At 37.7% G+C, this 16361-nt stretch overlaps 1 protein-coding gene across 4 annotated transcripts in view; it reads right to left on the bottom strand.

The window, feature by feature from the left end:
• Nucleotides 1-15728, bottom strand: part of LOC111862005 — a 24151-nt gene extending 8423 nt beyond the window's left edge. Inside the window, exon 1 of one of the 4 annotated variants that reach the window (XM_023847036.2) lies at nucleotides 15468-15728. In XM_023847036.2, the coding sequence (XP_023702804.1) occupies nucleotides 15468-15470 (3 nt within the window). In that variant the 5' untranslated portion in view covers nucleotides 15471-15728. Of the gene's footprint in view, nucleotides 1-1990; nucleotides 2015-10214; nucleotides 10275-15467 lie in introns of those variants that run through there. The other 3 variants (XM_023847034.2, XM_023847035.2, XM_033750530.1) reach the window with 3 other exon arrangements.
• Nucleotides 15729-16361: the final 633 nt, after the last annotated feature.

Below are 16361 nucleotides of genomic sequence, written 5' to 3'. Positions count from 1 at the left end.
TTTACTCTTTGTTTTGTCCAACTTTTCTCCTCAGCGTCCTGTTCTCAAGTTTCCCTAATCTATGATCTTCCTTGAACGTACGAGACAATTTTCACACCCATATTAAAAGGAGATAAATATCTCTTACTTTAAATATATCTCTCATTCTCTAAATCCAAGCAGACATGGACACTTTTGAGATCAGTGTATTATTAGAAGATAATAATAATTCCTTTATGGAATAGCAGATTAGAAGAAAAATATAGAATTCTGGAACGGAGTTGATTTTTTTGTGATGAAATACATTGTTGCCACAGCTCGTGTTCTTAATATCCTCGATTCAATGACATTTCGAGGTATTAAATTATCAAATAACTTAATCTAGAAACAAAACACAGTAGCAAGAAGCAGCTACACGCGATTCCTGTTTCAGTTTCCAGGCCGCACCACGATCAGTACGCTTAAGTATACTGACGAAATGTAAAGTTACATGTTCAGAAGCAAGTGCCAAAATCAAAGGATGCGAATATGTTTACATTAAATTTTAAATTGTTCACAATTGTAAAGAAAATTATAAATGGCATTACAATAAAATATAAAGATTTACTTACTTACTTATGGAGCTGAGCCTTTCTTGAGGAGAAGCCAAATCTGCAGCTACTCAAGAATTTCCCAGCATTTTATGGAACCCGAAGTTTCATTACCACGTTCACAAGACCCCTTCACTGGCCCCAATCCTGAGCCAGATCAATCCAAACCATACCACCCTCATCCTATCTCTCTAAGATCCATTTTAATATTGTTCACCCACACATGCCTACGTCTTCCCAGTGGTTCATTTCCTTCTGACTTTCCCACCAATATCCTATATGCATTCCTCGTCTCCTCTATTCGTGCTATATGCCCTGCCAACCTCATCCTCCTTGACTTGATTATTCTACTTAAATTGGAGAAGAGTACAAGTTATGAAGCTCCTCATTATGCAGTTTTCTCTAACCTCCTGAAGCTTCAGGCCTCTTCGGTCCAAATGTTCTCAACACCCTATTCTCAAACACCCTCAGTCTATGTTCCTCCCTTAATGTAAGAGACCGAAAATATAAAGATTTTAATTAATAATTAAGTTGTCTTCGTTTTAAATTTATTACGTAATTTATTTAAATATGAATGTATTTAAATGTGCTTATACAAAAAAAAATATTTTATTTTTCTATGAAGATCTATTGCAGCTTCAGTTATATTTAACATTCTCATTAGATTGAATAGAACCTAAGGATTTTCATATTATGCTAACTTCTGGAGTAGCAATACATGCCATTTTATTACATAAGTTTATGAAGCCACAAATTCTTCAAAATAATAGTTACAAGCTTGGTTCTTACCTTAATAAAACCAGTCACAGATTCCTTCATAAAGATAAGCTTATTAATGCTGTTAAGGGAAATAATCGAACGATTATTCAGAAAAGTATATGAAAGCGGTAAAAACACTATGTGGGCTGAATATATATTTCATAATGTTAAGAAAATATTATACGTAGTAACTACTACTTTTTAATGGGTAAAATTATAGGCTCATAATAGTAAGATATTACAAGAAAGATCAATTTTTGAAATGCCAGTCCTTATTTATATTAAGTTTTAATTCATATCTATAAGTATGGAAGATTCTAGTTCAGAATTTACGGTTATTTAGTGATGAAACTAAAAAAAATCAATTAGCAGGCCTATTATTAACGGATAAATATTTTAATCAGAGATACCGATATTAAATTTCTACTTAAAACCTTAGCGAAATTATTCACTTTTGCTTCCAAATACGTAAACCATTGAAGTATTACAGCGACTGTACTTGCGTACCAGCCAGCAAGCTTTGAATGGAATGTGTCCTAATTCTTTTACTCGAAAGTAATACAATATAACCTTAATTGTGAAGAAATATAATTAAAGAAATTTCCCATGAATAAGAAATAAGATAAACACAGTACCTGAAAGTCAGTTCATGAGTTTCCTACCTTTCAATTCAGCTGTCGTGAGGGTACTGCACAAAGTGACACCCTGCTCATAAGGACCGTACCTACATTAATTAAATATTAATGAACAGTTTTACGCCGAGGCAAAACTGTTTACTGCCGCCAGGATCAATATCATATGTGGGAGAATGTTCAGAGGCGAAGCAGCATAAAAACAATCATATTTCAGGGGAAGTTTTCACAAACAGTTGATCAAACCCGAGATGAAACATATACAAAAATATGACTCATATTTCTTCCACCTTATGTTTCCTACCTCAGAACACCGAAGTTTACTCTGCGCGCTTTGCAATATATGGGCTTTTGTAGCGACGGCCGGCAAACTGAAANAAGCAGCATAAAAACAATCATATTTCAGGGGAAGTTTTCACAAACAGTTGATCAAACCCAAGATGAAACATATACAAAAATGTGACTCATTACCACCTTATGTTTCCTACCTCAGAACACCGAAAGATATTATNAAAATTCAAGAGGAAAACTGGGGTGTGGCTTATATTCGAAATATTCCAAATCACACTTCATTAAAAAAAATATATATTCATACATGGTGTAATACTCCTGAAATAATATTCCAAGAAAATTATTTCTTCTATAATTTCTGTCTGAAAATTGTGCTGCGGCCTATACACGCACGCGGCCTATACATGCGTAAATACGGTATTGTGGTACATTTTTGGACGAGATTCGAAGCCCAAATCAAATGTCCTCCTCTTTTTAATTACGTTAGCAAAACTTATTTTATAATTTGAGTGTTAAGTCTCCTTTAATATCTGACATTCAACCTCAGACTTTTGGAACAAAGGCTGAGAGCTGATGTGGTTAAATCCAAGAAGAAAAGCTTAAATGAAGGAAGAGTAGAATGGCATAAGTTGGATAAAGAGCTTCATAATAAGGATATGTTATTGTTTCTGGTTTTGGATCAATGACCAAGTTACAAGCTTGTAACTTATATCATTAAGCTTTTCATACTTCTTTCGTGAGTTACTTAAGAACGTGGCCGCGCCATAGCTCAAGCAGTTAGTCGATAGCTTCCCACTGCGGATCTGGTCAAGTGGGATTTGTGGTGAACAAAGTGGTGCTGGGGCGGGTTTTCTCAGAGTACTTCGGTTTCCACTGGCAATCTTCATTTCACCAAATTCTCCATCATCATAATCACCCGTAGCAGGCTACAATAGGTCAATCAGTGGCCGCCGTGCCGAGTGGACCCAATTGGACTCCACCCCCACTAAGCGAATTACTTAAAAACGTGTTTAACATGCAGATTATGTAGCTCCGGATGGTAATAGAAGTTGAAGAACAAACTTGGAAAGTATATTGAAAGAAGTGGCCTTGGCCTAGTCGAAGTACACTGCAGAATTTGCGTGGAGGGACTGAAGAAAACTATGAAAAGCAGCAGTCAGGATAGTTGTTGTCCCTGCCGAAATTCGAACCAAGTACTTCCAGGATACAAGTTTGCAGCAATATATCTAGTTGAACCTGCATTTTAAAACCGTTCGAAAGGAATAAAAATTCGTTACATGCCTTGTCACATTTAAACGTTATGATGTTGGACATCATGGCTGAATGTCATAGCGTCCGCGAGCGATATACGAGTACAATAATTTTCAGAGATGGTTCACATCAGACCTCTGTATATGTTTGTTTCTCCGTTACGCTCAGTCATTCCAGGCAAATGCCGTCACAGTAAATTGACTAGACCAGACTTCCTCCAAACTTCTCTATAATCTCTCATTCTTCTAGCATCTTAAAATTCATGTAGAATTTGAGTTACTCACAGCTATGGTTAGATATAAAGCCGTGTAGTCCGTCGAGAGTCAAGCTGTGTTTGCTACCTGCTTCACCTTGTTTTTTTTTTTTTGGCTTATTCTTCGACCCTGAAGATAGAGGCGAACTGTTGTTCCGAAACATTGGTTGACTCTTAACGGCCTTCATGATGTTATATCTCAGAAATTACAACTTTTAATCTTAGAGTCAATCTGTATATAATTACGATAATGAAGGAGTCGTTAAAAAGCACAAAAATCTTGGTAGAAAGATAATACAGGATGTCCCAGGAGGAAAGATAAATATTTTGGGAGGTCACAGTATCGGCCATTCTAAACAAAAAAGTGTATATATACTTGTGTCCTTTTCCGAAAGGTTTCCGAGATAGAGCTATTTTGCTGTGCAGTTCCAAACTTGTTCATAAGAAAGAAATATTACGTGCTGTTTCTAATACCGGTATTTATTGTTCAAGTGATAAAGTTGGTGTAGTTTACGTAGTATACCATATTTTCGAAAATTTCACCTTCAACATCTATGTATTTTGCAACAAGTGTGAGGACATCGCGTGTTATACCACCACCACCACCACCACCACCACCACCACCACCAATAGATCTATCTCGAAAACAGTTCGGAACACGACACATGTACATACACGAATTTTTGCTTAGAATGACTGAGACTGTGTCCCCCTAGAGTATTGACTTTTCTTCCTGGGACATCCTGTGTGGTTAAGATGAAGTGACAGTCAGAACCTAAATCATGACACAAATTAGAAACATTTCACACGTCACTCCCACATAAATACGTCAACCCTTCTTAGCGAAGACAATTCTTACCTTAACCAACCGTGCTGTATTTTTCACAAGCACTCCGAGTTCTTTGCATTACGAATACCTTGCGTGTTATAATTCGCTCGTGGGGTCGTTCATTGCTTATATAAAACTTTTCTTTCTGAACTTCACTAAAATTTCCAGTGTGATAAATGGGATATTGATAAAATAATATTTTAAGTTCTAAGTTCCGTGAAACAAAGATTGTAAGTTCTGTTTTAGGCGACACATCAATAATAAAAGAAAGCTGTTCTTACTCGTGTGGTTGTAACCCACGGAACGGCATTTTATTGTACCCATTGGTTGGAGTTACATTAATTCAATATTGCCCTTCCAGGTGGCATGTTACGTCCCCTGCTGAAAGAAGGTCTCAGATAACAGACCAACATCAGAGAGTAGAGAATCCATTACACTATCTAAATCGTTCTGAAGGGCACGTCTTTCCTACAGAAGTATTCTGTGCGTTCAACTAGATCTCTGATTTGGTAATTTTGGTTCCAATTTTACTCTGTAATAAAATTTAGCAATTTAATAATTGCGCTATAACCATCTAAGTTTGTTTTATTCTCTTAGTGGGGGGCGGAGTCCAACTTGGTCCACTCGGCACGGCGGTCACTGATTGTCCTATTGCAGCCTGCTCCGGATGATTATGATGATGGAGAATTTGGTGAATGAAGATTGCCAGGGGAAACCGAAGTACTGGGAGAAAAACAGCTTCAGCGCTACTTTGTCCACCATAAATCCCACTTGACTAGAGCCGGGATCAAACCCGAATCGCCGCGATGAGAAGACAGCGACTAACCACTTGAACTATGGCGCGGCCCAACCATCTAGGTTACTAACGGATGACTCAATCTCTGAGATATTTTGGATACAGCGTACGTTGGAATACCTAAAAATTCACAAAAAAAATATTCTTTGCAATTTTGCACTGCACATTCCGAATAAAAATATTATTAGTCACAGACAAAAAGGCAGCATAGACATTACATTGTATAATGAACTCGATGGAGTGGGGCTCTTCTTAAAATACAATAACTTATTTAGTGAAGCATCTCATGGGACCAGAAGGTTCATTGTTGTGTGCTCGAGAACCCATAACTGGTCATTAACTCAGTCGTAATAATACAGTTCACATATTTATGTATGTCTTATTTAAGATACATTTTAGTATTATCCTCCATCTAAGTTTAGGTCACATATATTATAAGAACGAAGGAGTGTACATGGTGACACACTATCGCCATCCTCAGGGTAAAACTGTAAGCCGGGCAATTATACAGCAGGCAGAATAACTCTGTTCTAAGTAGCAGTTCAGTTCAGGATGGAGAAAGCGAAAGAAAAATCATTTTGATGTGAGATAAATTCATATCAAGATATAGAGAACATGAATATAATCAAATAATAATAATAATTACAATAAACACATTTCAGTGTACGGGTGTGTGTCGTTAATTTTGTGTAAATCTTTCTGCTGTGATATTTTGATAGTATTTTGAACACTGTTCATGTCCGTCTGTTTTAAAACAACATTTTGGAATCCGGTCTTATTTACTTCGTGAGTTAAAAGGATAAATTAGGAATCCCACTCGTTTTGGCACCTTGGCAGAGAAAGCTTCAAACTCAGGGCGCCAGTAATGCACCCTGCTCCCTTGGGTCCCTTGACGGAGCTAGTCCTAAACTCAAAGAATTCCTTCCGGTGCCAAGAGAAAATAAGAAATCATACTTCGTTGGGTCACGAATCCTGGAATAGTCCTGCTAAGATATCCAACAATGAAATCCCTTAATTTAACCTATCACGCGATAAAAGAGGCGGAATAATTTTCCGAAACGTCGAGTCTTGAAGAAAACTTGAATACTGGCTAATGTGTAAACCACCAATCAAGAAGTTGTGGATACGTGGTCGTAAGACAATTTCAGACGTAATTTCCCACTCGTGTTTATATAGTTACAGGAAAATCAGTCCCATTTCCATGTTACCTTATTATGAAATGCACCGTTTGGAGAGATGGGAGATATAAAGCCTTTTGTCTGGGGGCTTACATCCACTCTGCTGTTCGACTTGCATGTCCGGCAAGCTGAAGTGCTTCCACGCTGTTGGCGATAATGTAGCGATTGGAGAGGGATTTGTCGCATGGATAGTGTGAGTGGAAGCAGACACGCGCCCTCCCAAGTTCTGCAATATTTTTCACTGGCTTTACAGACACCTTGGGCCCTGACCTCTGATTTTCAGTTTCATGATCATGCTACACACTGTAGGACTCCTCGGACGAGTGATCAGCTCGTCACAAGAACTCTACCTAAACACAAGACAACACAAATACAGATTAAACACATACACATATCAAATATCCATGCCTTATGTGGGATTCGAAACCACGACCCCGGCTTCCGAGCGAACGAAGACAGTACATGCCTTAGACCGTTCGGCTACCGTGATTGGCAAATTAGGCCTAATCATATTGTCAATGTAGAAACTCCTCGAATGGAGAGGGCTTAGGTTGAATACAAGTCAAACATAGTCCAAAGATATTCGTCAAGAATCGATCGACCTTCTGGTAGAGACAGGGAAGCCGTATGTTCATGTGATAAAGCGTCATTCTTACTTTGATAACATTTTGGACATAAAATGAGACACGTAATATATTTCATTATGAGGACATATCAAGAAACTTTACGTATTACTGGAAATAACATCATATGAAATGGAAGTTGTAATGTGCAAACATATATACATACATACAGAGACTTTATCCGCCATTTTAGAATACCTCTATCGATCGATAGTCAGAATGTGGCTTTAAATCGTGAAAAATACAGAAAAGATTCCTATTCACCAGACAACCCAGCCCATATGCTGCATAAGTAAATTTCCTCATTTCGATGTCTGAAATGATTGACTTCACACAACGTGAGGTAGCTGTATAGGATGATTAAAAACAAACAGCATTAGTAGCACTTCGTTGTAATATAATAGGACTACACAGACAAATGCAAGTAATGTGAATTGTGAATTTTGGAAAATAATTGAAGTAGATGATAAAATTGATGTTTAGCTCAGTTCGTACCAAGTTTCACGAAAATCTGTCTACTGATCCAAATGGAATAGCGACACAAGTACGTCCATACGGACATAACGATACTATTTAAAATAACTAATTAAGCTGAAACTTCGTATAACTCGATCGATTTGAGGTCCTCACAGCTGTGACTATGTAAGTTGTAGGAAAAACTCTCGATTTTGTGTGTTCCTAGACACAGTACTACGATTACAGCAACTACATGCAGAGAACGAAAATTATAACGAAGGGATAGAGACAAATTTCAAAACGTATTTTCCATGCAGTACATTAACCCACTTATTGACTAACATCTGACCTATGCTTTTTAACAGGTAGTCAATGGAAATGTTGTCGTTCTTGTACGCCGACCGTCAAATGAAGATAAAATTCGCACCACAATACAAATATTGAGCGTCTCTTTAAAATATTAGTTACTTATATATCTACATTATCATATGAGAATCTCGAGGCTCAGAGAGTGTTAAGATTATTGACTTCTCGGTACCCGTGCTACAAACTGTTCGACGTCATATCCTGGAAAACTGTCAACTTGATTATTAAGGGCGTTCACAAGCCGAACATATTACCAGCAAAATTTTCAATTAAAATTTTCACGATTTCTTCCAGGCGTAAATTCTAATTACCAGATCGAGCCCCTGTTAACCCCTTCCATACTTGAATTTATTTACAGTAACTTCCTTCTTTTGTAATATTTCCATGACAACACAGTGCTTATAGTACTTATTGCTCAGAAGCCAGCTTAAACTTATATTACGATTAATTTTCACGTTCCATGTACTGAGATAATCTGGGATATGCCATCCTGTAATATGTTAAGAGGCTGTGACGCTTCAGAGAAAATTGTTATCTGCCTCTTGAAGGCAAAATAACTTCTATCCTGAAGATGGAGGAATCGCTGTTCTCCTGAAAATTGACCATGTAACAGATGCAACAGCGTCATAACCCAGTATACCAGACGTTTCGGAGGAACATGTTGACGTCACTTGACTCTCAATGGAATGCACGGTGCTATATCCCAGACGATAATACTATTCATAACCACTTCTATGTGAACCTCAAATATTACAAGAAACATCAAATATAATTTTTCATTCATCTTCCAAAATACGAGAGAAATACATACAAGACGGAGCACCTCTCGTGTGGGATACGTGATGACTGAAGGTCTCTTTCGGATTAACAATTTTGAGAGATCGCATCGATATAAAATTTGACTGAATGCACTTCAACAGGCCCGTTTCAGACTCTTCAATAGACAATTAACATTGGAAAAACAGACATAAAAGGAATATATTAAAATGATTTTGAGATATTTTGATATGTAGGGGTAAAGTGAACTGAATTTAATTATGAATTAATTCAGTGACTGCCTTCTGTGAGCACGGAAATAAACTTTTGGGTTTAATGAAAGCGGGGAATTTTCCACTTTCTTTTTTTATTTTCCTACCATCTAGTGGTCTTCCGCTCATTCTAAAACTCTTGGAGTTACAGAAGGTATGCAAAAATAAGTGTGCATTTTTAATAACCCCTCCTCCTAGGGCACACTTCCTCTTTCTTGCTCAATCTGAAATAGAAAATTTAGGGTGGATACAGCAAAACGTATAATACACATATAACATGTGTTAATCTTTCGTAACAAAAATATTTGGCAAGAATTTCCGATTTCCCAGTTTCTTGATTCTTACTGAACTTACAGTTTTCTTTTGTCGATTAATAAAAAATTTTTCGAATAATATTTACCCCTTGGGATGTAATTTAGAAATATTTATTTGTCATTAAATATAAATAAATCGAGAAGGGATTTTTAACAGTTTATAAGATAAGAATATGCACGTTAAGTAAGGCTAACGTGAGTAGTCCCCGTGCTTAAATAAGCACCATGCCATGAAGAAGGATGAAACGGCGTTAGTATAACTCCATAAAATCTTAAACTCGGCACTAGATGGACGTGAGCTTCAGGCTCTGGTCGCTTTATGGGTAAAAACACCGGTACTCAATGGGTAGGAGGCTGGGTTGGCACCAAATCCGGTTTGGACGCTGTCGATAAGAGCAGTCTCTCTTGTACGTGCCGAGAAATGAAGCCTTATCACTCGGCTTTCCATCCCGTAGTCTAGTCACTATACCGTTTTAGCTAACACGGCTTCACGTATATTACGTACGTAAATTCGGTAAATGAATGTGACAGTCACGAGGTAAAACAACTTGTCGTTAATTTGGTATAGGCCTGAGTACATTGCAGCTTAACTCAAGTACAGGAACAAAAATATAATTCAGCCCTGGAATACTGAAATGTTACTGGAACACCTAAATTTACAATCTTCTAAATAATATATAAAAACTCCGTACCTCACAGGAAACACATCATGTCTCCTCTACGAAGATCAACCAGTTACTGCTGTTCAGGGAAATAAACGCCGTTTATTGTGCGGACCGTACGAAACACACAGACACGCCCAATGAGCAGAAAGTTAAAGCAAGTGGTACATATAGGAACCACTGGGCGTTAAAGGGTTTTAAACTTACCTCAGTCTCGCCAACTGTGTCTCACTTTGACATCATTACTCGCCAGCATCAAGCGACGCAATGAGGCTGCTTGCCTCTTGCTGTCAGTCTCCTTATTTACATGTAATTTATTATATCCGCCATATTGTAGCATTGCCACTATTAATCTATTGGTTTACTTATGTGTTATTTACGTACTTATAGCATGATCAATAGTCATATGGCGACAGTGTTGCCACATTATAAGAAACTATAGAGTAAGGAATGTTACAATATGCATAAATATTACATGAGACTGGGTTATTGATATGAAAAATGACTGTAGTTTAAATAAGAGCATTGTCTTTTCCACTGCGACGCTACGTAGTTCATAGGAATTTCACCGACATTTCGGAGGAACTGCCTCCATATTTGTACTTTCCTCCACAACATCGGTGAAATTTTTACTAGACTACACGGCTTCATATTCCAAAAAACTCTATACTCTTCATAATCCCAGCTGTGATAACCTGCGTTCTCATATACTTTCATTAATTTCATTGTTATAAATTAAACAAAACTGCTTGAGAAATGCTCAGACGGTTTGTAAATTAATTTATCATTTCATCGGCTTTATTTTTACTGTAATTGTATAACATTAGCTCCTACGTGAAATAAGTTTCAATGAACAGGGACAACAAAAATCATATTCAACAGAAAGACGGCCTATCCTTAAGTAGTCGCTAAGTACTCAACTTAAGACAGGCAAATCAATGAGCATATCCGTTATTAATGAATGGAATCGTTGAGCAAGGTTAAATCGATTCTATCAAAAATGAAATTTAGATCCGTCAGCCACTTACGAAATTCGACTGTCCCATGATATAGCTATTACTTTATGTAAATGCACGTCCACAAAATTAAGGTGCGGTTTGCAGATTTCAGTGTTTTATTAAAATCGGTATCAGAATTATGAATGAAGGAGAGACGGGAAAGTAGAATAAGTTTAAATTACAAACTAACTATAACCAGACGGCACTTACATCCTGTACTAATATTGAGATTATATCAGGAAATGAACTTTATTAAATAAGCGACGAAAAAATTACTTATATTCTTAATAAAGTTCGACGTGAGGCTCATTTTTATTTTGTGCACGTCCATTCGGTATTACAGTTCCAGTTTTTTAATTCGCTTATTGAGGGGTGGAGTCCAACTGGGTCCACTCGGCACGGCGGCCACTGATTGGCCTATTGTAGCCTGCCCCAGGAGAGTATGATGATGGAGAATTTGGTGGAATGAAGATTGGCAGGGGAAACCGAAGTACTCGGAGAAATCCCGCCGCAGCGCCACTTTGTCCACCACAAATTCCACTTGACCAGACCCGGGATCGAACCCGAGCCGCCGCGGTGGGAAACCAGCGACTAACCGCTTGAGCTATGGCGCGGCCTTTTCTGTTCCAGTTAGGCCTTGTTTCGAGTGAGAATATCTGAAGTTTCAGCATCGACTGCCTCCGAGACATTGCGTCAGATCGCCAGCGTCATCAGTTTTCGCATACACCCACAGATATAAAGGAATGAGGTGCGGAGATCTATGTGGCCTCTTTTTCTTTTCCGAAGTTCCTCTGCACTCGGCGGTCTTGAGAATCTGTCATTTATACTATCGCAAACTTTCCGTGTTATAACGTACTGAAAACGACAGAGACATCTGTGAGCTTAATGGAGAAGCATTTCCTTACGTGCAGGTTTATTTTCATAGGAGTGTCTTCCCATTTTTTATCTGAAAACCTAAAGACTGAAATACAGAAAACTGCAATCTTACTTATTGCTTTATATCGATATAAAGCTCAGACATCCGAACTAAGGAAGTAACATATATTGATGATGAGGAGTTCTATCTTGTGGAGTGCAGTGCCGTATAGTTCGGGGAAAATCAATTGACGTTTTAGAGCAACACAGCACCTCCATTTTCAGAGCTCAAGATAAAGACAAACAAAAAAGAGGAATGAAGCAGGCGGCAAGGTGATTGGCGACACATTATTCTGAAACGTCGGATTATTTCACCGACAAACTTCAATCAGACTACAAGGTGTCATACTAGAAAATCAAACTTAGATCCAAAAATAAATTCTCCTCTTCATAAAGACATATTTAAAACGTTTAATCAATAGCATATTAAATCTCCTTAAAATATTTACAATTAGCTCTACTACATATTCAGTTCCATTTACCTTTATAAAGTATAAATCATTATCGACTTCTAAAAATTGATTTAATATCTATCTATCTATGGTTCTGCAGTCCTTTTATTCGAAATTGGCTGTTCTTTCGGTTTCTTAATCCTATACAAACTCGGTAGGACTCGGGGGATCAGCCCGTCGTAAGGCCGCTACCTACACACAGAACAACATAAACACAGAACAAACGCACACAGGCATCCATTTCTTAAGTGGGATTCTAACCCACAATTCTAGCGTTAGAGCGAGCGAAGATGGTTCATGCCTTAGACCGCGAGGCCACTGCGATCGGCAGTTGATAATATACCTAACAAAAATCAGGCCGGTATTGAAATGAATCTATGGAATTAAAAATTAATTTTTCTTATTCATTTTCTCAAAAAAAAATTTTGGAAAGAAAACTATATCACTACATTTTTACCTTATATATTAATAATTTAAAAGCTTCAGTCCACTATAAAAGATAAAGTTACAGCCTGTAAGTTAATTACAAAACAGTGTTTCATAATAGCTTTAGTCGTATTTCTCTATTGCGACAAAGAATAGTCATCTTCTACAAAACGTTCAAATACAATATTCCAGAACCACATAAAACAATTTATTTTAATGAAACCTTGGCTATATATGAAAAATTACCACGAAATTGTAACGTATGCCACTTTTCGGAATTCTCAATTTTCTTCAGTTGTAATTCTTGTCTATATGAACAGCTTGTTTCAGAACTTAATTATGTCTTAATATTTCTTAAAGTAGGGTGAGGGACGGGCTTACTTCCAAATTGGTATAACGCATAAGGGATGTTGTAAACATGTCGAATTAATTTCAATGCATATCCCGAAATAAATTTCTGATAGAATTTCATAAGGAAGTCTGTTCAGAAAGTCATTGCATGGAATCGATCGCCTGTGTTTACATTAAGGTGACTGGCAGCATGTAATTTCGTCAACCACTTTATTCAAGACCCGCCACATTTCTGGAACCGGCCTATTACAGTAATCCTCTTTTAGACCTCATAATAGTATTCGACGTTATGCTTACATTTTCTTGGGCTCTGTTATACTCTGTTCTTTGAAAACCTGCTATAGAAGTGAATGTGTCTGTCTGTCCGTCCGTTGCCCGTATATACAGAGTGATTCTACATTATTGTCGGTGCTTCCGTGGCTTACAATTTTCACACCGGAAAAAAGTAAAATTAAACTGCTTACTGAATATGAAAGTGTAATTCAAGGAGGTCTATTATCTATAGAGTCAATACTGAAGATTGGTAAATAACTTCATCATGTGCGCCTTTATTTTGTTGTTACCGGTTTGAAAATTATATGTCACGGAAACCTCGACAATAATTTAGAATCATAATGTATATATACGAGTGCATACACACTAATTGCATAATTTTCATATAAATCGCTGTACGTCACATGAAACTGGTGACCTCCCCACCCCTCTCTTTTAATTTTGATCCTCTTCTCATCTGCAGCACAAGAACCACAGACCCGGGACATGATAATGAGTCATTATGGGAATATCAGTCCAGCATTCTAATAACACTGAGCTGAGCCCTTCTTGAGTAGCCAACAATTGTGCAGCTACTCAAGAACTTCCCAGCATTTTATGGAACCAGAAGGTTCATTACCGTGTTCACAAAAGCCCTCTACTGGTCCCTATCGTGAGCCAGGTCAATCCAGATCATACCACTCCAACCTATTCTTCTAAGATTCATTTTAATATTATCCACCCACCTATGTCTTTTTCTTTCTAGTGGTTTTTCTCCTTCTGGCTTTCTAACCGATATCCTATATGCTTTCATCTTCACCATTCGCGTTATCATGTCCTGCCCATCACATTCTCCTTGACTTGTCTAATTATACTTTGAGAAGAGTACAAGTTACGAAGCTCCTCATTATGCAGTTTTCTCCAACCTCCTGTCACTTCATCTCTCTTCGGTCCAAATATTCTCCTCAACAGCTTGTTCTCAAACACCCTCAGTCTATGTTCCTCCCTTATCGTTAAAGACTAAGTTTCACACAGCATTCATGTGTACAAAAATTAATAATTTTATATATGAAGTTCGCGGAATACTGTGGGATTAAAGCGAGAAGAAAAGTGTGCCACATTTTGAGGCAAACATATTTTTCGGAGTCTTCAGGTATTGTCAATATTCCATACCAAATATTCTTACTTCTTAACTTATTTATGGCTTATTTACCGACGCTGTCACTACTGAGAATGTATAGCGTCGCTGATAGGATGATTGATGAATATAGAGCAGTAAGTTTAATTAAAATTAGCAGGGGAAAAGGAAGTACGCGGAGAAAACCTGCTCCCGTGCTCCCAACTGATTTACTCAAATGCCACATCGGGATTTGGCTACTAAATATTTCCACCCTTTCACTATATTTATACGTATATGAGTGAAACGGCACAGATATTCCAGTTTCAGTAATATTCTAAAAAGTAATTCGTTGGGACAAAGGCCTTCAGAGAAACACGTTTAGCTTTTCATGCTATTTCCCTTCCCACATTTTTGGAACGCCGGGGTTCTTTAAGGAATTCCACTTAATCACGCCTTGTGTGACATAAAATGTAATTATAAAAATACAAACGCAGATTTCTCTACCTAAATTATCATAATATGGGAACTTTGAAATAAAAGTTATCCTAGGCACAGCCAAGGTATCTTCTCCAAGAAGAGGTATACGTAATTGATAAGCTGGAAATGAAAAACCTTATCGTGTCACAGTGTAAATATATATATACACTGTGACACATATTGGTTTGTGAATATATATATATATATTCACAAACCATTATGATTTTCAGAAATCTCACCGAAAATTTTATATCTGTTTCAACCATACAAAATTTAAATATTAATTTCAGAGTGACCAATTTCAAAACATTCAGAATAAAATCAGCATATTCTATATTAATACTTCGACATGTATGTCATTTAGTGTACCTGAACTCAATAAACACACACATAAATGTCCCAGAACTCAAAAACAGAATTGGTTCTGACACAATACATAAATAAACACCACTAGAATTTCAAGACATACCATATTTGACTGAATGATGCCCAAAAGTTAAGGAGTTCTTGCAACTTTCTTCCAGAACATTGATTATACATCTGTTGTATCTAAAGAAAATGGTCGACGTTTTCCCGTTCAAATCTGGTGTCTGTTATCAGCTTTACAAGTCCCGCACTGTTTCGTACCAGTTCATTTCAGTAACACGATGTTTCTCACAGAATCGCTCATCCAGAATGAAGGCAGTTCGATCGCTGTTGTTGCTGGATGACATGCGGCAAGTGTTCTCTGAAAGACGAGCTAGTTCATATGCTTCCTCTAAGTCAAATGACAAACAGATTTAGTTCAAATGCAGCACCGTATTCTGACAAGCCCTTGATGTCCACTTAACTGGTTGCCGTAGGCCGCGCCATAGCTCAAGCGGTTAGTCGCTGGCTCCCCACCGCGGCGGCCCGGGTTCGATCCCTGGTCTGGCCAAGTGGGATTTGTGGTGGACAAAGTGGTGCTGGGGCAGGTTTTCTCCGAGTACTTCGGTTTCCCCTGCCAATCTTCATTCCACAATCACCCTCACCTATCATCTGGGGCTGGTACAATAGGCCAGAAGTGGCCGAGGTACAAGGGACTTAGTCCCACCCCACTAGCAATAAAAAAAAGTAACTGGCTGCCGTGACTGCGGGACATCCGGTGAAAGTCGAGTCAAGACGGTCAAGATGTCGAGAAGTCGACTTGATATGTGCCAGGTAAGCATCATTTGCATTTTAACCCTTCAAAGCAGAGTTGTTAATAAACATGTCACCTGCTTTAACATTAAAAGACTCTGAATTCTGCGCACACAGAGTATTTGTGTGTTTCTAATCAGTTTTCAGAATAAACAGCTATTATTCCACTGAACACCATTGCCACGTTGGTCTTTGTAATGGAGAC

This window comes from Cryptotermes secundus, unplaced genomic scaffold (genome assembly GCF_002891405.2).
Source record: "Cryptotermes secundus unplaced genomic scaffold, Csec_1.0 scaffold181, whole genome shotgun sequence".
In the NCBI taxonomy this organism is placed as follows: Eukaryota; Metazoa; Arthropoda; class Insecta; order Blattodea; family Kalotermitidae; genus Cryptotermes; species Cryptotermes secundus.
This window is presented reverse-complemented; position numbering and strand designations above follow the sequence as displayed.